The 25,013-nt window shown below is 42.8% G+C and overlaps 1 protein-coding gene across 2 annotated transcripts; it reads right to left on the reverse strand.

Moving 5' to 3' along the window:
* Positions 1 to 3,459: 3,459 nt before the first annotated feature.
* On the reverse strand, positions 3,460 to 24,773 carry slco2b1 (solute carrier organic anion transporter family, member 2B1). Of its 2 annotated transcripts, none has more exons than XM_061896937.1 (15): positions 24,641 to 24,773; positions 12,677 to 12,773; positions 12,462 to 12,599; positions 12,243 to 12,405; positions 11,965 to 12,186; positions 11,793 to 11,891; positions 11,245 to 11,375; positions 11,105 to 11,177; positions 10,831 to 10,995; positions 10,578 to 10,767; positions 10,367 to 10,514; positions 10,134 to 10,297; positions 9,996 to 10,060; positions 9,808 to 9,928; positions 3,460 to 5,270 (listed from the first exon to the last, which is right to left on the reverse strand). In XM_061896937.1, exons 2-15 carry the CDS (start codon positions 12,746 to 12,748, stop codon positions 5,102 to 5,104), a joined length of 1,920 nt encoding a protein of 639 aa, XP_061752921.1. In that variant the 5' UTR covers positions 12,749 to 12,773; positions 24,641 to 24,773; the 3' UTR covers positions 3,460 to 5,101. The 2 variants fall into 2 exon arrangements, with proteins under 2 accessions (XP_061752921.1, XP_061752920.1); XM_061896936.1 differs by having other exon boundaries at positions 12,677 to 12,818; positions 24,641 to 24,736.
* Between the last annotated feature and the right edge of the window lie 240 nt (positions 24,774 to 25,013).

Here is a 25,013-nt window from a genome sequence, read left to right on the forward strand (position 1 = left end):
ACTACACAATTTACAGAAACAATAACTAGATGGACAGAACAGAACTTCCATCCTTCTTCTGCTTATCTGAGGTTGGGTCGCGGGGGCAGCAGCCTAAGCAGGGAAGCCCAGACTTTCCTCTCCCCAGCCACTTCGTCCAGCTCTTTCCGGGGGATCCCAAGGCGTTCCCAAACCATCCGGGAGGAGACTTAGACTTCCCAACGTGTCCTAGGGAGGCGTTCGGGTGGCATCCTGACCAGATGCCCGAACCACCTTATCTGGTTCCTCTCAACCATAGAGGTCGGGTGCATTGTGAGCTGGGTACTTGGCGGTCTGATCCTTGGCTACATAAGCTAGAACACAACTTTAAAGAGGAAAAAAAAGGTAGTGAGGTATACAATTATTGTAAAAAAAACTTGTACAAGTCATTCTGCACTTTATTTTCAGCCATTTTGTTACCCCAAGATGCAAGAACCAGGAGAGCTGAGAGCAGGTAAGATGACTTTAATTATCATCCAAAAAAAAAAAACTCGAAGCAGAAGAAGTTCCAAACAGAAAATGATCATCGAGCACTTGTGAAAACATAAATAGACACATGTTGATTGGCAGCAGGTGTGGACTGACTGTCAATCAAAGGCAGGTGAGGAGAAAACAGTGCTCCGCGGTACAAACAGGAAATTTAACAAAATAAGAGCACTGATGGGAAGTAAATACAAAAACAAGGAAAACCAACAGAAATGAAGTGACATTTCGTCACATTTATTGAGGAATTTTGCCCATTGTTCACAATCATTATGAGACAAGAAGGCTAACGTTTATGTTTTTTTTGCATTTTTGTTAAGTACGCCAAGTGTCTCCACTCCGCTAAAGAGCGCTGGGACAATACGGCCCCAATCCCCGAATCAGAGGATAAATGGGCCGTCTGGGTCTGGGTGAACAATCAATCAATCAATCAATCAATCAATGTTTACTTATATAGCCCTCAAGAGTGTCTCAAAGGGCTGCACAAGCCAAAACCACATCCTCGGCTCAGATCCCACATCAGGGCAAGGAAAATCTCAACCCAATCGGACAATGAGAAACCTTGGAGGCGACCGGTGCAATGGACGTCGAGTGGATCTAGCATAATAGTGTGAGAGTCCAGTCCATAGTGGATCTAACATAATAGTGTGAGAGTCCAGTCCATAGTGGATCTAACATAATAGTGAGAGTCCAGTCCATAGTGGATCTAACATGATAGTGAGAGTCCAGTCCATAGTGGATCTAACATAATAGAGTGAGAGTCCAGTCCATAGTGGATCCAACATAATAGTGAGAGTCTAGTCCATAGTGGATCTAACATAATAGTGTGAGAGTCCAGTCCATAGTGGATCTAACATAATAGTGAGAGTCCAGTCCATAGTGGTTCTAACATGATAGTGAGAGTCCAGTCCATAGTGGATCTAACATGATAGTGAGAGTCCAGTCCATAGTGGATCTAACATAATAGTGAGAGTCCAGTCCACAGTGGATCTAACATGATAGTGTGAGAGTCCAGTCCACAGTGGATCTAACGTAATAGTGAGAGTCCAGTCCATAGTGGATCTAACATAATAGTGTGAGAGTCCAGTCCATAGTCAATCTAACATAATAGTGTGAGTCCAGTCCATAGCGGATCTAACATATTAGTGTGAGAGTCCAGTCCATAGTGGATCTAACGTAATAGTGAGAGTCCAGTCCACAGTGGATCTAACATAATAGTGAGAGACCAGTCCATAGTGGATCCAACATAATAGTGAGAGTCCAGTCCATAGTGGATCTAACATAATAGTGTGAGAGTCCAGTCCATAGTGGATCTAACATAATAGTGAGAGACCAGTCCATAGTGGATCCAACATAATAGTGAGAGACCAGTCCATAGTGGATCCAACATAATAGTGAGAGTCCAGTCCATAGTGGGGCCAGCAGGAGACCATCCCGAGCGGAGACGAGGTAGCAGCTCAGGGACGTCCCCAACCGATGCACGGACGAGCGGTCCACCCCGGATCCCGACTTTGGTCAGCCGGCGCTCCATCCGTGCCCCCCTCCACGAAGGAGAAGGGGGCAGAGCAGAAAAGAAACGGCAGATCAACTGGTCTAAAAAGGGAGTCTATTTAAAAGCTACAGTATACAAATTAGTTTTAAGGTGGGACTTAAATGCTTCTACTGAGGTAGCATCTCGAACTGTTACCGGGAGGGCATTCCAAAGTACTGGAGCCCGAACAGAAAACCATCCATAGCCCGCAGACTTTTTTAGTGCTCTGGGAATAACTAATAAGCTGGAGTTCTTTGAAGGCAGATTTCTTGCATATGGTACAATACAATCGGCAAGATAGGATGGAGCTAGACCGTGTAGTATTTTATACGTAAGTAGTAAAACCTTAAATTCACGTTTTAAGTGCACAGGAAGCCAGTGCAGGTGAGCCAGTAACTCCTCTTGATGTTCCAAAAAGCCATCCCGACCTTTAGGATCCACTGAAAGGTAATGTTGATAGAAGTGAGAGCATGGAGTGGTGTGGCCAGCTTACTGGAGTCCTTAATGAAGCGTCTGTAAAATGCGTTAGATGTCCTTCCCTACTTGATACTGGGGTATTTTATATGCTCTGATTAGCCCTGCTGCCTGAGTTCTGCCTTCCTCCTGCGGAGAACTGTGGCGGAGTCTCAGAGCCGGTGTGGGCTTGTGGTCGTTCCCTCTAATGACGGTGTGTTTTGATGAACTGCTGGATTGGGTGTGCCGACCTGCCTCTACCGAGCTTGTCGGTCTGTGGAAGTAACAAGGTCCTCAGAACTCTGAGCTCCGCCGCAAGCGTTGTAGAACTTTGCTTGCACTGCCTGCAGAGCGGCCCCAGGCCTATTGCCACCACAACACTACACCCTGGACAATGGGCAAATGCACACTAACCCCACCACCCCAACCTCACCCCTTCACCATCGCTTGACTCCCATTAGCGGCGATTGATGGCTGAGTAGCACTTATACAGCAGCTACCACTCCCTCCCCTCTGTTGCAAGTTTTGTTGATTCTATGTAACATGTTTATGTGTGCTATGGCTAGGGGGTTTCTTTCCTTAGCCTCAGTCTGGACCCCCTCCCTGGTGTCCAGCCTTTGACTGAGTATTTTTTTTACTACTCACCTTTTTTATCCCCTCAGGGATTAATAAAGTACTTCTGATTCTGAATCCTGCGATGAGATGGCGACCTGTCCGGGGTGTACACCGCCTTCCGCCCGATTGTAGCTGAGATAGGCACCAGCGCCCCCTGCGACCCTAAAGGGAATAAGCGGTAGTAAAATGGATGGATGATTCTGATTCTGATTACCTCGTCTCTTTACCAGGAGCTGGGACCAGGTATTGGGAATTGGTACCGTGTCAATTCAAATATGAACGGTAACCATCCCGATTGGGGACTTTGCCAGACTGTTTCCTTATGAGCTCGGGTCATCATTAAAGACAGGACTAGATGAGACAGTATGTGGTTCAGAGTCCCGATACCAGTTTTAATACCGGACTGAAATGCACCTCACTCTATTTCACAGCATCAGACGGAAAATTTAATTGGTACAAAACATATTGCTGACAATGCGGAATTCCAACAACAAAGCTGCCATTAATTCTTGTCTTTCGCGGAACAGTTTAAGCCCGTGGTTTCAGCACACGGTGCCCAGTTCTAACTGGGAAAAAAAAATACCCAGGATGCGATGAAGTATTTCCATGACTTGGCCGTGTGGAAGTTTCCGGGTGACTACCACAGAAATGAAGCAAGGAGAATCCTCTGTGAAGCTATATGGCTGATATTTGATGTTTAGAGGCTCTAATCATGTACAAAAAACACATTTAGAAGGTCATAAACTGTTTATGTTCCAACCATTTATTAATAATAATGCTACTTGGTGGAGAATTGTTGGCCACGGTTAGGCCTGGAACTAACAAGACCCGATAATTAAGGTGTAACAGGTAAACCCTTTGTCACCGATTCTGTTCATTACTTCTATGGACAGAATTTCTAGGCGCAGTCAGGGCGTTGAGGGGATCTGGTTTGGTGGCCGCGGGATCAGGTCTCTGCTTTTTGCAGATGATGTGGTCCTGATGGCTTCATCTGGCCAGGATCTTCAGCTCTCACTGGATCGGTTCGCAGCCGAGTGTGAAGCGACCGGGATGGGAATCAGCACCTCCAAGTCCGAGTCCATGGTTCACGCCCGGAAAAGGGTGGAGTGCCATCTCCGGGTTGGTGAGGAGATCTTGCCCCAAGTCAGTGGAGGAGTTCAAGTACCTCAGAGACTGGTTCACCAGTTGGGGAAGAGTGGATTGTGAGATCAACAGGTGGATTGGCACAGCGTCTTCAGTAATGCGGACGCTGTATCGATCCGTTGTGGTGAAAAAGGAGCTGAGCCGGAAGGAAAAGCTCTCAATTTACCGGTCGATCTACGTTCCCATCATCAACCAATGGTCATGAGATTTGGGTCATGACCGCAAGGACAAGATCACGGGTAAAAGCGGCCGAAATGAGTTTCCTCTGCCGTGTGGCTGGGCTCTCCCTTAGAGATAGGGTGAGAACTTAGGGTGAAGAACCATATGAGGTGGTTCAGGCATCTGGTCAGGATGCCACCCGAACTCCTCTTTCGGGAGGTGTTTAGAGCACGGGGAAGACCCAGGACACGTTGGGCTGACAAGGTCTCCCGGCTGGCCTGGGGACGCCTCGGGATCCCCCGGGAGGAGCTGGACAAAGGGGCTGCGGTGAGGGAAGTCTGGGCTTCCCTGCTTAAGCTGCTGCCCCCGCGACCCGACCTTGGATAAGCAGAAGAAGATGGATGGAGGTAAACCGTATACTGAGGAAAAAAAATATTTTCATCCAATACCTGACTGACTAAAATATATGATTAACCCATCAATATAAATATTTATGCTTATGGCTTAGGTCTTAATGATTCCAAATATCTGAGGGGAGAGGAATTGAGTATGTATGTTATTCACCATGGTAATACATTCGATCGGGTTGGCCACACTCTAGCAATACACGGCTCTGAGCATAACAGGACGTTGGCGTCCTCTGGTGGACGTCAGGGGAACTGCTCCCGCCTTATAAAAAGTATGCCGTTTATAATGTACTCAAGTCTGGACTTTGACTTGTTCTTGTTTGCGTCCGTCCGCCAACTCGTACACGCTTTTGTCGGCGGCCTCGGGCACCCGGAGCCCCGCCCTCCGGTGCAGGACCACAGCGGTCAAGATGAAGCAGAGCAGACCCCCGCACATGAAGACCAACTGGAGACCAAAGAACCTGCCGAGACAAAGACAACATGTATGAAGTTGGCCGCCCTTTTAATTGCAGATATGAATTTGTCGAAAGGACGAGTTGGTACGATCTCTGGGGACTCTGCATGGCAGGGGGGTCCTCCTCCCTGAGCCAGGCCCGCACCTGACCGCATACCTAAGTGAGGCTAGGTGACACAGCTGGGAGACTTTTCCACCATTGGGACACTTCTTCAGTTGTGTGCCCCAGCGTCACGGGGTGTTTCGACCCGGTTTAACACAAGAATGGGCCCACCCAGGGTTATCAAATCCCTGGGTGTGTCCATCCCATTAGGTGTTGGCCTTAGCAGCCCAATAACACTGACATCCGTTTGAGCCATAAAAAAATGTTTTTGTTTCATCCCGGATTACCCAAGATTTCCAATTTTCAAACATGCACAATCCCTACATTTCTCACCCTTCCACCATCCACACACACCACTCACCTTGGACAATCAAACTACCGGTTTTCTAAAGCTCTATTTGCACCTCTTGGAATGTTTTCACTGTCCACATTTTTCTCATTCCACCTTCAAAAACACCCCTCTTAGTGGGGACAACAAACATACCAATTTTTTTGGGGTACAAATTCTTGTTTTTTTCCTGAAATTCCAGGCATTCCGAAACTGTTGCTATGTTAACATTTTTTCAACCAATATAAAAAAACAACATCGACCCATTCGTGTCATCCAGGACAATTGTTGGATTACCTATTTAAATTTTATTTTTTTTAAATCGCACAAATCCTCAGTTGTCCCGAAATTCCAGGAATTCCGAAATACCCATTCTCAATTCAAACTTTTGCTACGTCAAAATTTTTCAACCGATTCAAAAAATCTTGACACCGACCCATTCATATTCTGTAGTACAATTGTTGGATTACCTATAATTAATTTTTTTTTTTACAAATCCTCGGTTTTCCAGAAATTCCAGGAATTCCGAAATACCCATCCTCAATTCAAACTGTTACTACGTCAACATTTTTTAACCGATACGAAAAATCCCAACCCCGACCCATTCATATCATCAAGGACAATTGTTGGATTGGCTACATTTAAAAAATATATATAATTGTACAAATCCTCAGTTTTCCTGAAATTCCAGGAATTCCGAAATATCTATTAGCAATTCAAACTGTTGCTACGTCAAAAATTTTCAACCGATTCGAAAAATCCCAAAACAGACGTATTCATGTCATCCAGGACAATTGTTGGATTATCTATATTAAAAAAAAATAAATGAATAAATACAAATCCTCTGTTTTTCCGAAATACCAGGAATTCCGAAATACCCATTCTCAATTCAAACTTTTGCTACGTCAAAATTTTTCAACCGATTCAAAAAATCTTAACACCGACCCATTCATATTCTCTAGTACAATTGTTGGATTACCTATAATTAATTTTTTTTTTTACAAATCCTCGGTTTTCCAGAAATTCCAGGAATTCCGAAATACCCATCCTCAATTCAAACTGTTACTACGTCAACATTTTTCAACCGATACGAAAAATCCCAACACCGACCCATTCATATCATCAAGGACAATTGTTGGATTGGCTAGATTTAAAAAAATATATAATTGTACAAATCCTCAGTTTTCCGGAAATTCCAGGAATTCCGAAATATCTATTAGCAATTCAAACTGTTGCTACGTCAAAAATTTTCAACCGATTCGAAAAATCCCAAAACAGACGTATTCATGTCATCCAGGACAATTGTTGGATTATCTATATTAAAAAAAAATAAATGAATAAATACAAATCCTCTGTTTTTCCGAAATACCAGGAATTCCGAAATACCCATTCTCAATTCAAACTGTTACTATGTGAACATTTTTCAACCGATTCGTAAAATCCCAACACCGACCCATTCATATCATCAAGGACAATTGTTGGATTGGCTAGATTTAAAAAAATATATAATTGTACAAATCCTCAGTTTTCCGGAAATTTCAGGAATTCCGAAATTTCTATTAGCAATTCAAACTTTTGCTACGTCAAAAATTTTCAACCGATTAGAAAAATCCCAAAACAGACCTATTCATGTAATCCAGGACACTTGTTGGATTATCTAGTTAAAAAATAAATAAATTAATAAATACAAATCCTCTTTTTTTCCCGAAATTCCAGGAATTCCGAAATACCCATTCTCAATTCAAACTGTTACTATGTGAACATTTTTCAACCGATTTGTAAAATCCCAACACCGACGCATTCATATCATCTAGGACAGGGGTCGGCAACCCGCGGCTCTCTGGCAACTCTGATGTGGCTCAGCTGCCCAATCGCCGACCCCCCAGATTGTTGCGGGGAGATTCCGGAATTCAATGCCTCTCCCAGACATCACCCGGAGTCAACGTTCTCCAATTTTCACTCGGACTACGATATTAAGGGCGTGCCGTGATGATATTACTCTTAACTTCCTCTTGAACGTCGTCGCGCCAGCCATTCACGGAATGCTATTTGCCAGCCGACCGGACACATGCATTTCGCTGCTTCTATTGGCACATGTATGAGATTGCAAGGCATACTGGGTGACACAGAGTACACTGACGGTTGTGATACAAACAACTTTAACACTCCTACTAATATGCGCCACATTGTGAACCCACACAAAAGAAGAATGACAAACACATTTCGGGAGAAAATCCTCACAGTAACTCAACATAAACGCAACACAACAAATACCCAGAATCCTTTGCATCCGTGACTATTCCTGACTATGTTATAAACCCCGCCCCACTCCCTGCGTGGTTGAGGTGGGCGGGGTTTGGTGCTTGCGGGGTGTATATCATAGTCAGGATTTGTCATGATGCAAAGGATTCTGGGTATTTGTTGCGTTGCGTTTATGTTGAGTTACTGTGAGGATTTTCTCCCGATATGTGTTTGTCATTCTTCTTTTGTGTGGGTTCACAATGTGGCGCATATTAGTAGGAGTGTTAAAGTTGTTTATATCACAGCCGTCAGTGTACTCTGTGTCACCCAGTATGCCTTCCAGTCGTGTGTGTGCATCTGCGGAAGCCTCTCGCAACATGTTGCTGGACTGACAAGCAGTTTGTACATGTTGTTGAAGGTGTTTAAGGCAATGGCTTCAGAGCATGCCCTTAGTCTTGTCATCTGGGTGACCACCAGAAGATAATGGCGATAATAATTGCGGCTCCCATTGTCTTCCTAATTTTGTGAAACGGGTCGGAATGGGTCTTTAAGTGGTAAAGGTTGCCGACCCCTGATCTAGGACAAGTGTGCTTGTATCAATGTTTTCAAAGATTCTGGGTTTTTCTCGAAATTTCCAAATTTCCAGGAAACTCTTATTCAAAGGAATGGACGTATTCACAGTTCAACAATGCCCTAAATCAGGGGTGCCCATTACGTCGATCGCGAGCTACCAGTCGACCGCGGGGGGTGTGTCAGTCGATCTCCAGCCAGGCTTTTAAAAAAAATAGACCTAAAAATTAGTGATCATCAATCTTCACCAAGATGTCACTTAAATGACATTCACGGTACCGGAGGGTCTTGTGAGATGACGCTGGCTGCTGCAAGATTATTATTATTAAAAATGACCAAGAGGAAGGCGAGAAACACTTTTTATTTCAACAGACTCTCGCGCCGTACCTTCCGTCAAAACTCTAAAGGCCGACTGCACATTTCCTATCTTCACAATAAAAGCCCTGCTTCATGCTGCCTGCGCTAACTAAATACAGAGTATCGGAAAACTGGCGTGCACAAGCGATCCCTCAGAAAGCTGGCGTGCACATCACTTGTGCACGCCAGCTTTCCGAGACTCTTATTTTGTTAGCGCAGGCAGCATGAAGCAGGGCTTTTATTGTGAAGATAGGAAATGTGCAGTCGGCCTTTAGAGTTTTGACGGAAGGGACGGCGCGAAAGTCTGTTGAAATAAAAAGTGTTTCTCGCCTTCCTCTCTGTCATTTTTTCATAATAATGAACTGGCAGCAGCCAGCGTCATCTCACAAGACCCTCGGGTGCCGTGAATGTCAATCAAGCAAGCTACGGAATTTGCCGCCAATGTTTTTCTTGTAAAGTGTATGGAAGCTGGATGAATTAGATGCCAAAAACCAACCACTTTCATGTGGTATTGTACAGAAAGGACCACTTTTTTTCTCCTCCATTTGAAAATGTGGGCGTTATCATCATTACTGTCTGATTCCAATCAATGCAAGTCATCAGAATCAGGTAATACACCAACTTATATTCTTGTCTTCGTGAAAGAAAGACATCTATATGTGTTAAACATGCTTGTATTATCATTAAACACATTTAACTTGTTTACAAAAATGTCTCTTTCATAAATAAATAAATATAAATGATATATATAAATGAGGTAGATCCCCTCGAGTTGGTCAATTGAAAAGTAGCTCGCCTGCAGAAAAAGTGTGGGCACCCCTGCCCTAAACTCTGAAAATTTTTCACCTTCCAACCATTCACCCACACCGATCCGCAACGTGTCCTGGTCCTTCCCCATATACGGGTCGGACGTGCCCTAAACACCTCCCTAACTCAGTGACTTGCCTGTGTCTGAAGTGCTCCAAGTCGTAGTAGAGACAGGAAGTCTGCCGTCCGCACTTCCGGTCCCACAGGATGCACGTGTAGTCGATGATGGTGCCGTACAGAACCGGGCCGGGCATGAAGGCTGCGGACACACAAGATGGAGACGTCAGAGCCGACCTTCTGGTGTTCATTGGCGTGGCGGACCTCACCGAGGACTCTGAAGAGCATGTACTGGACCCCCACGGCGAAGGATTTGTCCTGGGCTGGCACCGTCCTGCACACACACACACACACACATTGATGTCACGGGTTGTTGTTCCAGCTTGAAGTTCTGGAAATTTCCATGCCTGAGGATGATGACGAAGGACGGAGTTTGGGACAGCGACGCTACGAGACCGGTGAGGGCGAGCAGAACCACGAAGGGGAGGAGGAGGTGGCCACAGCCGCTGCCACAGCTTCCGGGTTCGGCCGAGCCACTGGCCCCGCCCACACATTGACACTGGGTGAAGTTCTGCAGGTGGAGGACAGGCGGTCAGTACACACCAGACCACAAAGACTCTGAGCGCCAACGAGTTCTCACAAGGACTTTGCTGCTGCTGCGGTTCGTTTCCACGGCAAGGCAGCCGGCGTGACACGGAGACGTGAACTCCACCCCGTCTGAGCCGCACACCGGATCAAACACGTCGCGAGGGCACTGACATGATGCGTTGCAAGAAAGTGCGCCGCTCCTAGCGCACACACATTTAAGCACAGGTGACGGGTGTTCGAGTTACCATGTCGGTGGGTCGTACCGCGGCGGGAAGACGCCGGAAACCTGCTGAGTCGGGCAGCCGATGAAGAGCAGAGGAAGGGCGACGCCGATACCGAGGAGGGTGGCGGTGGCGCAGATCTTGCTGGCGGCGCCGACGCCGAGTTTCCATCGCCGCATCACGACTCCACCCGCCACGGTCCCCAGCACGGCCAGCGGGATGCAAACTCCGCCTTAAAGGCGGGAAACAGGCGTCAGGATCTGCTCCCAAGCCGGGAGAACACTAGGCTAGGCACCGATGATCATGGCGGAGAAGACGGCGGTCTGGCTGAACTGCTTCTCGATGAACTTGGCCATGAAGGTGACGAGGCCGGCCACCATGGCCGCCAGGTTGACCTGGGCCAGGACCACCAGCAGGTAGACGGGAGTCAGCAGCGTGCGCACGGCGATGCTGGGGAAACCTACAGTACAGAGCAAGATGACCCCCCCCCCCTCCGTTTCAGGTCAAGGTTCGATTCCCTTTGCCCCCTCAGCAGCAGACAGGAAGTTGAAGAGGAAAGGGACTCTTACTTTTAAGGAAGTGAAGCAGACTGACTTCCTGGAGAGGGTCGCTCCTCGCTTTGGCGTCTGCTTCTGACTGGTCCTGCACGAACATCAGCAAGTCACGTGACAACCTGGTCTGGACTAGAACCTGAGGCCGAAAGTCTGACCTCCAGGGGCATGTGTCGCGGGAAGAAAAAGTAGGGCAGCGCCGTGACGAAGAGGAGGAACGAGGCCAACAGGAAGCCGAGCCACCAGGCGCCCACCCAGCGCAGGTCACTGCGGTCCAACTGGATCTGGTCTGAAGACGTGTCAACAAAGATCTGATGCTACTTGGTCAAACTATACATCTATATCTACATGTATACACACGACATGGTTCACTAGGATTAGAACTAAAGCTCTAGAACTAGGAGTATATATATATATATATATATATATATATATATATATATATATATATAGTGTGTGTATATACTGTGTAAATGTGTATGTATATATATATGTGTCTGTATATATAAATGTGTATATATATGTGTATATATATATATATACACACACATACATACTGTTCACGCACGCACGCACGCACGCACGCACGCACGCACGCACGCACGCACGCACGCACGCACGCACGCACGCACACACACACACACACACACACACACACACACACACACACACACACACACACACACACACACACACACACACACACCTTCAGTCATGGTGTCAAAGTCCACGTAGAAGCGCAGGAGGAAGGCGCCACTGAGGAAGCCGAAGGCGGGGCCGATGGACGTGACCGCCAGGAGGACACCTGGTGAAGAGGACAGGTAAGTCCTACGTTCATTGTTGTCCCTCCTTCAGCGCCACCTGCTGCTCAAGAGTACCGAGGTAGAGCGGCGAGTTCCTCCGGCTGGCGTGGTCGTCGATGTAGGAGATGCCAAAAGGCTGGATGGGCACGGCGGCGATGCCGAGCAGCAGCTGAGCTAGAAGCAGCAGCGGGTACAAGCCCTCCTCGCCGGGGCGGTCATGCTCGCCGCACCTCTGACCGGGCGCCGGCGTGGCCAAGGAGCTCCCCGGCCGGCAGAGGCCGGAGTTGTTCCCGGCGGCTGTTGGGAAACGTGGGCGGTGAAAAGGAGCAGTCGCCATCGCCGCCGCCACTCACCGTTGATGTCGTCGCCATATTGGTAGTGCCCGCTCAAGAAGTGCGGCAGCGCCATCAGCAGCGAGGCCAGGCACGCCAACAGAGCGCCGCCGCCGATGAAGCGCGGACGATGGAGCCGACTCCCCAGGAAGCTGACAAAGACGATGAGGACGGTGTTGCCCACCTGGAGGGAGGACGCGCCGCTCAGAAAGTGACAAACAGGAAGTGGCGCCCGCTCACCTCGTTGAAGGCGGCCAGCAGCCCCGACTTCTGGCTGGAGAGGCCGAAGCGGCGCTCGATGGTGGAGATGGAGCTCTTCATGTACCCCGACACCAGCAGCTGGGCCAGCTGCAGCAGACTGTGGCACAGGACGAAGAACTGCACGCAAAAAAACACACGGCAGGGGTCAAAGGTCGCCAGGCCACGCCTCCTTTACCTCGCTGCACCTCGTTTACCTTGACGCTGGCAAAGGGGCTCCTGGCCCCTGCCCGACGCTCGCAGGACACTTTCACCTCGCTCGCCTCCATGGCTGTCTTGAGGAGCGCGCCCAGGCTGGAGGAGCACACAGGAGGCGTGGCTTGTGAGGTCACGTGACCTCTGACACGCCCATTTTGGGAAGGAAACTTATCAGTGCTGGAATGTCCTTAAAGTGACACTAATGTAACTGCTTGAATTACACAAACACGCTGCATGTCAACACGGTCCATACTCACACAAGTAGTGTGGAGGAAAATACTCACAGAAAGTACTTACATTGGTAAGTACTCACAAGTAATGGGGAAGAAAATACTCACAGTAAGTACTTACATTGGTAAGTACTCACAAGTAGTTTGGAAGAAAATACCCACAGTAAGTACTTACATTGGTAAGTACTCACAAGTAATGGGGAAGAAAATACTCACAGTAAGTACTTACATTGGTAAGTACTCACAAGTAGTTTGGAAGAAAATACCCACAGTAAGTACTTACATTGGTAAGTACTCACAAGTAGTGTGGAAGAAAATACTCACAGTAAGTACTTACATTGGTAAGTACTCACAAGTAGTGTGGAGGAAAATACTCACAGTAGGTACTTACTTTGGTAAGTACTCACTAGTAGTGTGGAAGAAAATACTCACCGTAAGTACTTATATTGATAAGTACTCACAAGTAGTGTGGAAGAAAATACTCACAGTAAGTACTTACATGGGTAAGTACTCACAAGTAGTGTGGAAGAAAATACTCACGGTAAGTACTTACATTAGTAAGTACTCACAAGCAGTGTGGAGGAAAATACTCACAGTATGTACTTACATTGGTAAGTACTCACAAGTAATGGGGAAGAAAATACTCACAGTAAGTACTTACATTGGTAAGTACTCACAAGTAGTTTGGAAGAAAATACCCACAGTGAGTACTTACATTGGTAAGTACTCACAAGTAGTTTGGAAGAAAATACTCACAGTAAGTACTTACATTGGTAAGTACTCACAAGTAGTGTGGAGGAAAATACTCACAGTAAGTACTTACATTGGTAAGTACTCATAAGTAGTGTGGAGGAAAATACTCACAGTTAGTACTTACATTGGTAAGTACTCACAAGTAATGGGGAAGAAAATACTCACAGTAAGTACTTACATTGGTAAGTACTCACAAGTAGTTTGGAAGAAAATACCCACAGTAAGTACTTACATTGGTAAGTACTCACAAGTAATGGGGAAGAAAATACTCACAGTAAGTACTTACATTGGTAAGTACTCACAAGTAGTTTGGAAGAAAATACCCACAGTAAGTACTTACATTGGTAAGTACTCACAAGTAGTGTGGAAGAAAATACTCACAGTAAGTACTTACATTGGTAAGTACTCACAAGTAGTGTGGAGGAAAATACTCACAGTAGGTACTTACTTTGGTAAGTACTCACTAGTAGTGTGGAAGAAAATACTCACCGTAAGTACTTATATTGATAAGTACTCACAAGTAGTGTGGAAGAAAATACTCACAGTAAGTACTTACATGGGTAAGTACTCACAAGTAGTGTGGAAGAAAATACTCACGGTAAGTACTTACATTAGTAAGTACTCACAAGCAGTGTGGAGGAAAATACTCACAGTATGTACTTACATTGGTAAGTACTCACAAGTAATGGGGAAGAAAATACTCACAGTAAGTACTTACATTGGTAAGTACTCACAAGTAGTTTGGAAGAAAATACCCACAGTGAGTACTTACATTGGTAAGTACTCACAAGTAGTTTGGAAGAAAATACTCACAGTAAGTACTTACATTGGTAAGTACTCACAAGTAGTGTGGAGGAAAATACTCACAGTAAGTACTTACATTGGTAAGTACTCATAAGTAGTGTGGAGGAAAATACTCACAGTTAGTACTTACATTGGTAAGTACTCACAAGTAATGTGGAAGTAAATACTTATAGTAAGTACTTTGGTAAGTACTCACAAGTTGTGTGGAAGAAAATACTTACAGTAAGTACTTACTTTGGTAATTACTCACAATTTGTTTAGAAGAAAATACTTACAGTAAGTACTTACATTGGTAAGTACTCACAAGTAGTGTGGAGGAAAATACAGTAAGTACTTACATAGGTAAGTACTCACAAGTAGTGTGGAAGAAAATACTCACAGTAAGTACTTACATAGGTAAGTACTCACAAGTAGTGTGGAGGAAAATACTTACAGTAAGTACTTACATAGGTAAGTACTCACAAGTAGTGTGGAGGAAAATACTCACAGTAGGTACTTACATAGGTAAGTACTCACAAGTAGTGTGGAGGAAAATACTCACAGTAAGTACTTACATAGGTAAGTACTCACAAGTTGTGTGGAATAAAATACTCACAGTAAGTACTTACATTGGTAAGTACTCACAAGTAGTGTGGAAGAAAATACTCACAGTAAGTACTTACATAGGTAAGTACTCACAAGTAGTGTGGAGGAAAATACTCACAGTAGGTACTTACAAAGGTAAGTACTCACAAGTAGTGTGGAGGAAAATACTCACAGTAAGTACTTACATAGGTAAGTACTCACAAGTAGTGTGGAAGAAAATACTCACAGTAAGTACTTACATAGGTAAGTACTCACAAGTAGTGTGGAGGAAAATACTCACAGTAAGTACTTACATTGGTAAGTACTCACAAGTAGTGTGGAGGAAAATACTTACAGTAAGTACTTACATTGGTAAGTAATCACAGACTAATGAATTTACACTCATTGTGTATGTTTTGAAAATGCTGTATTTAATTATTAAAACCAAGTGCATTTGAAATTGCAGGAAAAAAAATAGTGCTGACATTGCAATTCATAATAGCACTATTAACCAGTCATTTTAAACATTTAACTCATTGCTTTACAGAATGAACACATTTGGAAAAAAGAGTTAAACTGTACTTATTTGCTACTCATTTGCACAAAAGTGTTAACATTGTATTTCCATGTCATATTACATTGTAGCTAGTTCCACAGCAGTTTCTATCCTGTTCTTACCTTATCTCATTGATCTCATCTCATACTGTTTGCGTGTTTATGTCTGCGTACACATGAATAACCTAACAAATACATGAAAATAACAATGAAGAGAGTTGTACTTTTTAGATGTCAGGGCCCTATGCAATATGTAAACATATTCTTAATATAGTGTACATTTTAACTGACCTTTATTTGACTAAGTTTGTCATTTTGTAGGTGGCTAAAATACGCGGTGCTGCTGACCTCGGTCTAACGTTATGTTACTGTGTGTGATACATTGACTAACGTAACGTTATGTGTAGGTACCTCATGCAACCCTGCTTAAAAAAAATCACTTGACAAAAAGTATGAATAAGGTAGCAAACTGCAGTAGATGCAACAGATTGCCGTGTTTGCAATGACTTTATAACCATAGACATCTTATAAGTAGACGCCGCATAGGCTGCTGTGACGCGAGCAATTTGGCCGCCATCTTGAAGTGGTGATGAGGAGCCGTTGAGCAGCCTAAACTGACAGTTGACAGGTAGAAAACAAAGATGCCGGGCGGTGTTCAGCGTTTTCCTGTTAAAATGAGCGGACTGTTGAAAATAGGAATTGGTAAGATTTAACATTAATGTACTATTGCCTTCCGCCTGATTGTAGCTGAGATAGGCACCAGAGCCCCCTGTGACCCCAAAGGGAATAAGCAGTAGAAAACGGATGGATGGATGGTTGTATTTTGTGAAAATAATATTACCACAGAGTTGTGAAGGAGCAAAGATCTTCAATATTTGTATGTGAAAATCACAAAGAAATCTTCTGGGGGAGGATGACGCCCCTACATGGGTTTGGTTTACAAACTTTCAGCCCCATTTAAAACAAAATTCACCAGCCGCCAATGATTATGATGCATTCTCATTTTAGGCAAAATATAAGACAATACTTTCTTAACAGTATGTATGTAACCAGGAATAAGTCTTCAAGTAACAATATTCAAATACTAACATTGTTGGGTAAAACAGAATTTAGTTTTATTCGGAATCCAGTTAAACAGATTGGTGGTTTTAGCTGATATAAAAACTTACAGGTTAAAGTTAAAGTACCAATAATTGTCACACACACACACACACTAGGTATGGTGAAATCTGTCTTCTGCATTTGACCCATCCCCTTGATCACCCCCTGAGACGTGAGGGGAGCAGTGGGCGCCCGGGAATCATTTTGGGTGATTTAACCCCCAATTCCAACCCTTGATGCTGAGTGCCAAGCAGGGAGGTAATGAGTCCCATTTTTATAGTCTTTGGTATGACTCGGCGTTTTAATATATGTTTATGTTCAAGTATTTGGCAGACACATTTATCCAAAGTGACATACATAAAAAATACATATAAAACAATCACTGAAAACATGATCATTTAAGGCAGGGGTAGGGAACCTATGGCTGTAGAGCCGGATCTGGCTCTTTTGATGACTGCATCTGGCTCTCGGATAAATCTGAGCTGAAGTTGCTTAAAACGATAAGTGATGAATAATTCCACTTGTAATCACGGTGTTAAAAATAATGTTAAAAATATAAAACATTCTCATGCATTTTTAATCCATCCGTTTCCTACCGCACCTGTTCAAGAAGTTGCGTTAATTGTAAGAAGTTATTTATTTATTATTGGTTAGTGTGGGGCTTGCCTTCCTGGGGGTTCTTCGGACCACCAAGCACCGACATGAGAGGCTGTTTCAGGTTTACAATATTGTTTTATTCTTCAATAAGTCTCTCAGTTGCTTTCCAGCAATTGTATTTCCAGCCCCAACCCCGTCTCTCCTCCTGGCTGCTGCTTATAACAGAGCGACAGGTGATTAGATAACAAGGCCCAGGTGGGCCATCTACGCACCTGTCGCTGATTTCGAAGCCGGTACTGGCACATCCCATTTCGCTGCAGACCCGCGGGCCACGCCCCCTCCACAGTTAGCTTCAGAATAACAAAGTTATTACAAAGAATAAGAGACCTATTATACTCTAGAAATGTTGGTCTTACTTAAAAATGCACGCGTTTAGTTGTGTTCAGTGTTAAAAAAAAAAAAATTATATGGCTCTTACGGAAATATATTTCAAAATATTTGGCTTTTTGGCTCTCTCAGCCAAAAAGGTTCCTGACCCCTGATTTAAGGGAAGAATGTAATACAACATATCAATACAAAGTGTCAAGACGGAATAAACTCTCTGCTGCTGCAGCAACACAAATAGTCTATAGGTCCCTAAAATACAAAAATATCTAATGTATTCATACATTGTTTATGTAGAATATATGCATGTATATATAACCTAATCATATTGTATCTTGAATTAAAAAATAGCTGACCGTTTTTTCCCCCTTTCTCTGGGATTATATTCCCAGTATTGATCTGAGACGTCTGGGTCACTTATAGGAGTGGTTCTCAACCTTTTTTCAGTGATGTACCCCCTGTGAACATATTTTTAATTCAAGCAAGCATTTTTGGTTGAAAAAAAAGATAAAGAAGTAAAATACAGCACTATGTCATCAGTTTCTGATTTATTAAATTGTATAACAGTGCAAAATATTGGTCATTTGTAGTGGTCTTTCTTGAACTTTTTGGAAAAAAAAGATATAAAAATAACTAAAAACTTGTTGAAAAATGAACAAGTGATTTAATTATAAAGATTTCTACACATAGAAGTAATCATCAACTTAAAGTGCCCTCTTTGGGGATTGTAATAGAGATATTGTACCATATGTCCCGGCAAGAAATCTGCGTTCAAAGGACTCCGGCTTATTAGTGATTCCCAAAGCCCAAAAAAAGTCTGCGGGCTATAGAGCGTTTTCCGTTCGGGCTCCAGTACTCTGGAATGCCTTCCCGGTGAAAGTTCGAGATGCCACCTCAGTAGAAGCATTTAAGTCTCACCTTAAAATTCATTTGTATACTCTAGCCTTTAAATAGACTCCCTTTTTAGACCAGTTGATCTGCCGTTTCTTTTCTTTTTCTCCTATGTCCCACTCTCCCTTGTGGAGGGGGTCCGGTCCGATCCGGTGGCCATGTACTGCTTGCCTGTGTATCGGCTGGGGACATCTCTGCGCTGCTGATCCGCCTCCGCTTGGGATGGTTTCCTGCTGGCTCTGCTGTGAACGGGACTCTCGCTGCTGTGTTGGATCCGCTTTGGACTGGACTCTTGCGACTGTTTTGGATCCATTATGGATTGAACTTTCACAGTATCATGTTAGACCCGCTCGACATCCATTGCTTTCCTCCTCTCCAAGGTTCTCATAGTCATCATTGTCACCGACGTCCCACTGGGTGTGAGTTTTCCTTGCCCTTATGTGGGCCTACCGAGGATGTCGTGGTGGTTTGTGCAGCCCTTTGAGACACTAGTGATTTAGGGCTATATAAGTAAACATTGATTGATTGATTGATTGATCCAACTGGATTCATCAACTTCATTCTAAACATTTCTTCTTATTCAAAAAAAAAGAACTCTTTAACATCAATATTTATGGAACATGTCCACAAAAAATGTATCCGTCAACACTGTTGCAACATTGTTGCACTTGTTTTTCACAGTTTATGAATTTACATTAATATTTTGTTGAATAAAATAAATAAATATATTTATAAAGGATTTTTGAATTGTTGCTATTTTTAGAATATTTAATAAAAAATCTCACGTACCCCTTGGCATACCTTCAAGTACCCCCAGTGGTACGCATACCCCCATTTGAGAACCACTGACTTATAGCATATAGCAGGGGTCGGGAACCTTTTTGGCTGAGAGAGCCATGGAAGCCAAATATTTAAAAATGTATTTCTGTCAGAGCCATATAATATTTTTTTTAACACTGAATACAACTAAACGTGTGCATTTTTATGTAAAACCAACATTAGGGTAGAACAGGTCTGTTATTCTTTTTAATAAAATTTTTATTCTGAAGCTAACTAATAATGAATAAAATACTTCTTACCATTCTTGACTTCTTGAACAGGTGCGGTAGAAAAACGGATGGATGGATAAAAATGCATTAGAATTTTTTATATTTTGAACGTTATTTTTAACACTGATTACCAGGGGAATTATTCATTATTTATTGTGTTAAGCAATGTCATCTAAAATTAATCTGAGAGCCAGATGCAGTCATCAAAAGAGCCACATCTGGCTTTAGAGCCATAGGTTCCCTACTCCCGGTATATAGAAATATTCTATTACCATTAAGCAAACTATGAATAATAAAACACACTAAAACATGTGTCCTTTTATCATAGTTACACGTATGACAAAAAGCGCGTGAAAATCAGTGGTTTTTAGTGAGGTAAAATGAATAAAATGCGCCGACTGTTCATTTCTCCTGCCAAATGAATTGCACTGAGTGGAGCGGATCACCACTCCAAGATGGCGGCCGCGCGTCTCGTCTCCTCAGCGCCAGTAGCAGAAGCGCTCTATGATGCATCTACTTATAAGATGTTTATGGTTCTAACGTTAGCAGTGAGTTTACAGCCTCACTCGTTTAACTGCACAGCAAATAAAAGTCACATTACTCAGCCAATAAACTTTAGTTTACAATCAAAACTTACCATTCTTTGTTCATCTTCAAATGTCCAACGAAACTGGAAGTTGTTGCGTCTACATATTCGAACTGCATGTTTTGCATACGGCAATTCGTTTTTTGTTGACCAAGTCGTTGTTTTTAAACCCGAACGAAACCAACTTTGGCATATTTTTTTTCTCAATGGCGCGTTGTTTGAGAATTATTCTTCCTCTGTTTTCCTGCAATTTGATTGGATGAGTGCTGTGGGACCAAAACAACAGTACTAATTTGATTGGCTGTTGTATTGAGCGCATACAAGCTGACGAGAACAACACGCAGACAGACACAAGTACAATTAAAGCTGCAAGCAGCATTGGACGGGCCCTCCTTTGGCTGCTGCCCCCGCGACCCAAACCCGGATAAGCGGTAGAAGCATGGATAGTAGCTGCTATTATTATAGGGTATTGTGTGTAGAATTTTGAGGACAAAAAAGATTTAATTCCATTTCACATTGTCATTGTCCACTGTTAGCCATAAGTGTCCCAATACTTTTGCCTAGTGTTAGTCCTAAGTGTCCCAATACATTTGTCCAGTGGTAGTAGCCATCTTGAGACAACAGCAGTGCAGAAGCATCAGCGCAGTTGATCTTTGAAGGGTCATAAAATCAAAACCGGAGCAGTAATCAAAACTCTCGCAAAAACTTTTAATCAGAAGGGTTCAAACCCTCTCCTGTGCGAGTTTGAAGCCAAAACGACAAACGGGCTCGGAGGAGATAACGTTTGAAGAAAGGTGACGGGTTTTTACAAAACTTTTGTTTTGAAGGGGTAATTGCCAACTTCCTGTTGATTTTTGCTGAAGGATGTTGATTATTAAAATGTAGGTCTAAGTGAGACCTACATAGAAGTTTTTGTTTTATGTCTCTCTGACATTCCTACCGGAAGTTACAGGCAGTTGGGTCTGTGTTTTCTTCCTAGGAGCATTTTTTTCTGTGTTTTATTCAAAAATTGCGTTAGAGCGCAATTTTGATTTTTGGGGTTTAGTTTTTTTTACTAGATCGCAATTTTTGCCAGTCCCGATGTGTGTGTCAAGTTTGGTGAGTTTTGAAGCATTTTGAGAGGGTCAAAATACAGTGCAAAGAGGCAAAAATAGCATTTTTTTTAGGCAAATTTTGCTTTGAAGGGGTTTTTGCTAAATTTTTGGGGATTTTTGCCGTTTAAAGTAAAATTATGAAATCTAGGTCTAAGTCAGTCCTACATAGAGGTTTTGGTTTCATGTCTCTACGACATTGCTAACGGACGTTACAAGCAGTCTGTTTTTTTTTTCCGTAGGGGGTGCTAGGGCGCATTTTTGATTTTTGGGGTTTGGTTTTTTTATTAGATGGCAATTTTTGCCAGTTCTGATGAGTGTGTGAAATTTGGTGAGTTTTGAAGCATGGTCAGGGGGTCAAATTACAGTTCAAAGAGGCGGCCGAATAATAATAATAAAGAATAATAATAAAAAGCTGCAAGCAGCGTTGGTCGGGTCCGCCTTTGGCTGTTGCCGCCGTGTCCCGAGTCCCGATCTTAGTCAGACCTACATAGAAGTTTTTTATTCCATGTCTCTACGACATTTCTAACAGAAGTTACATGCAGTTTTGTCTGTTTTTTTCCTAGGGGGCGCTAAGCGCAATTTTGATTTTTGGGGTTTGGTTTTTTATTAGATGGCAGTTTTTGCCAGTCCTGATATGTGTGTAAAATTTGGTGAGTTTTGAAGCATGTTAAGGGGGTGAAATTACAGATCGGCGATTCTGGATGTTGTTGATAAATGGCAGAATAATAATAATAAAACGGATGAAAAACAATAGGTCCTTTGGCCATTGCAAAAGGACTCCCACAGGGAGTCCTTTTGCAATGGGCCATGCGGGCCCTAAAAAAAGATACGGAGCGCTCCTGGATAACTTTTTAATCATTGGCTCAAGTCCAAGTTAAGTCACAAGTCATTGATGTTAAAGTCTAAGTCGAGTTGCAAGTCTCTTTACATTTTGTCAAGTTGAGTCTAAAGTCATCAACTTCATGACTCGAGTCTGACTCGAGTCCAAGTCATGTGACTCGAGTCCACACCTCTGGTAAATACTCACTTAAATAAGTACTCATGTAAGTAAATACTTACAGGGAAATACTTACATGAGTAAATACTCACCTAAGTAGATATTCATGTAAGTAAATACTCTCCTGTATGTAAATACTCACATAAGTAAATACTTGTATCAGTAATGACTGACATAATAAAGTGTTCATGTAAGGAAATACTCACATAAGTAAATATTGATAAGTAAATACACACAAGTAAGTAGTTATATGAGTAAATACTCACTTAAGCAGATACTCATGTAAGTAAATACTCACCTAAATAAGTACTCATGTAAGTAAATACTCACATAAGTAAATACACACAAGTATGTACATAAGTAAATACACACCAGTAAGTAATTACATAAGTCAATACTCACCTAAGTAGATACTCATGTAAGTAAATAAGTACATACGCATGTTGCTACACACTCTCATGTAAGTGCATACTCATGTAAGTAAGTACATACTCACGTTGCTACACACTCATGTAAGTGCATACTCATGTTGCTACACACTCATGTAAGTACATACTCATGTAAGTAAGTACATACTCACGTTGCTACACACTCATGTAAGTGCATACTCATGTTGCTACACACTCATGTAAGTACATACTCATGTAAGTAAGTACATACTCATGTTGCTACACACTCATGTAAGTGCATACTCATGTTGCTACACACTCATGTAAGTGCATACTCATGTAAGTAAGTACATACTCATGTTGCTACACACTCATGAAAGTGCATACTCATGTAAGTAAGTACATACTCATGTTGCTACACACTCATGTAAGTACATACTCATGCTGCTACACACTCATGTAAGTACATACTCATGTAAGTAAGTACATAATCATGCGTATGTACTTACATGAGTGTGAGTATGTACTCATGTAAGTACATACTCATGTTGCTACACACTCATGTAAGTGCATACTCATGTAAGTAAGTACATAATCATGCGTATGTACTTACATGAGTGTGAGTATGTACTCATGTAAGTACATACTCATGTTGCTACACACTCATGTAAGTGCATACTCATGTAAGTAAGTACATAATCATGCGTATGTACTCACATGAGTGTGAGTATGTACTCATGTAAGTACATACTCATGTTGCTACACACTCATGTAAGTGTATACTCATGTAAGTAAGTACATACTCATGTTGCTACACACTCATGTAAGTGCATACTCATGTAAGTAAGTACATAATCATGCGTATGTACTTACATGAGTGTGAGTATGTACTCATGTAAGTACATACTCATGTTGCTACACACTCATGTAAGTGCATACTCATGTAAGTACATACTCAAGTTGCTACACACTCATGTAAGTGCATACTCATGTAAGTAAGTACATACTCATGTTGCTACACACTCATGTAAGTGCATACTCATGTAAGTAAGTACATAATCATGCGTATGTACTTACATGAGTGTGAGTATGTACTCATGTAAGTACATACTCATGTTGCTACACACTCATGTAAGTGTATACTCATGTAAGTGCATACTCATGTTGCTACACACTCATGTAAGTGCATACTCATGTAAGTAAGTACATAATCATGCGTATGTACTTACATGAGTGTGAGTATGTACTCATGTAAGTACATACTCATGTTGCTACACACTCATGTAAGTGTATACTCATGTAAGTAAGTACATACTCATGTTGCTACACACTCATGTAAGTGCATACTCATGTAAGTAAGTACATAATCATGCGTATGTACTTACATGAGTGTGAGTATGTACTCATGTAAGTACATACTCATGTTGCTACACACTCATGTAAGTGTATACTCATGTAAGTGCATACTCATGTTGCTACACACTCATGTAAGTGCATACTCATGTAAGTAAGTACATAATCATGCGTATGTACTTACATGAGTGTGAGTATGTACTCATGTAAGTACATACTCATGTTGCTACACACTCATGTAAGTGTATACTCATGTAAGTAAGTACATACTCATGTTGCTACACACTCATGTAAGTGCATACTCATGTAAGTAAGTACATAATCATGCGTATGTACTTACATGAGTGTGAGTATGTACTCAAGTAAGTACATACTCATGTTGCTACACACTCATGTAAGTGCATACTCATGTAAGTACATACTCATGTTGCTACACACTCATGTAAGTGCATACTCATGTAAGTAAGTACATACTCATGTTGCTACACACTCATGTAAGTGCATACTCATGTAAGTAAGTACATACTCATGTTGCTACACACTCATGTAAGTACAGTGAGTACTCGCAGGAATGTAGGAGCTGACAGAAAGAGAGCAAGAACACATCTAAACTTACTGTGACGACGATGAGTAGAAGGAGGAAGAGCCGCAGTTTGATCCTGCCAACTGTCCACTCCAGCAGAGGAAGGATGAGGAAGAGGAGGAAGAGGAGGAGGAGGGGGGGGGCAGCTGGAATCTGAACCTTGCTGCAAAAGAGAGACAGGAAGTGGACGAGAGAGCACGCGCCAAAAGTTACAAGTTGAAAGTTGTTGTGGAATGTTGGACACAGCAGGAATGAAACATTTGCCTTGGAATCAAACAAGCAACTGCTTCTGTCTCAAAACAACAACAACAACAGCAGCAACGACAACAACAATTGAGCAACACCTTTGCTTTTGCACTGCGACCTACCGAATGTTTGCAAAAAGTGCCCCAAAAATGGTCTTGGT

Source organism: Nerophis ophidion, linkage group LG04 (assembly GCF_033978795.1).
Source record: "Nerophis ophidion isolate RoL-2023_Sa linkage group LG04, RoL_Noph_v1.0, whole genome shotgun sequence".
Lineage (NCBI taxonomy): Eukaryota > Metazoa > Chordata > Actinopteri > Syngnathiformes > Syngnathidae > Nerophis > Nerophis ophidion.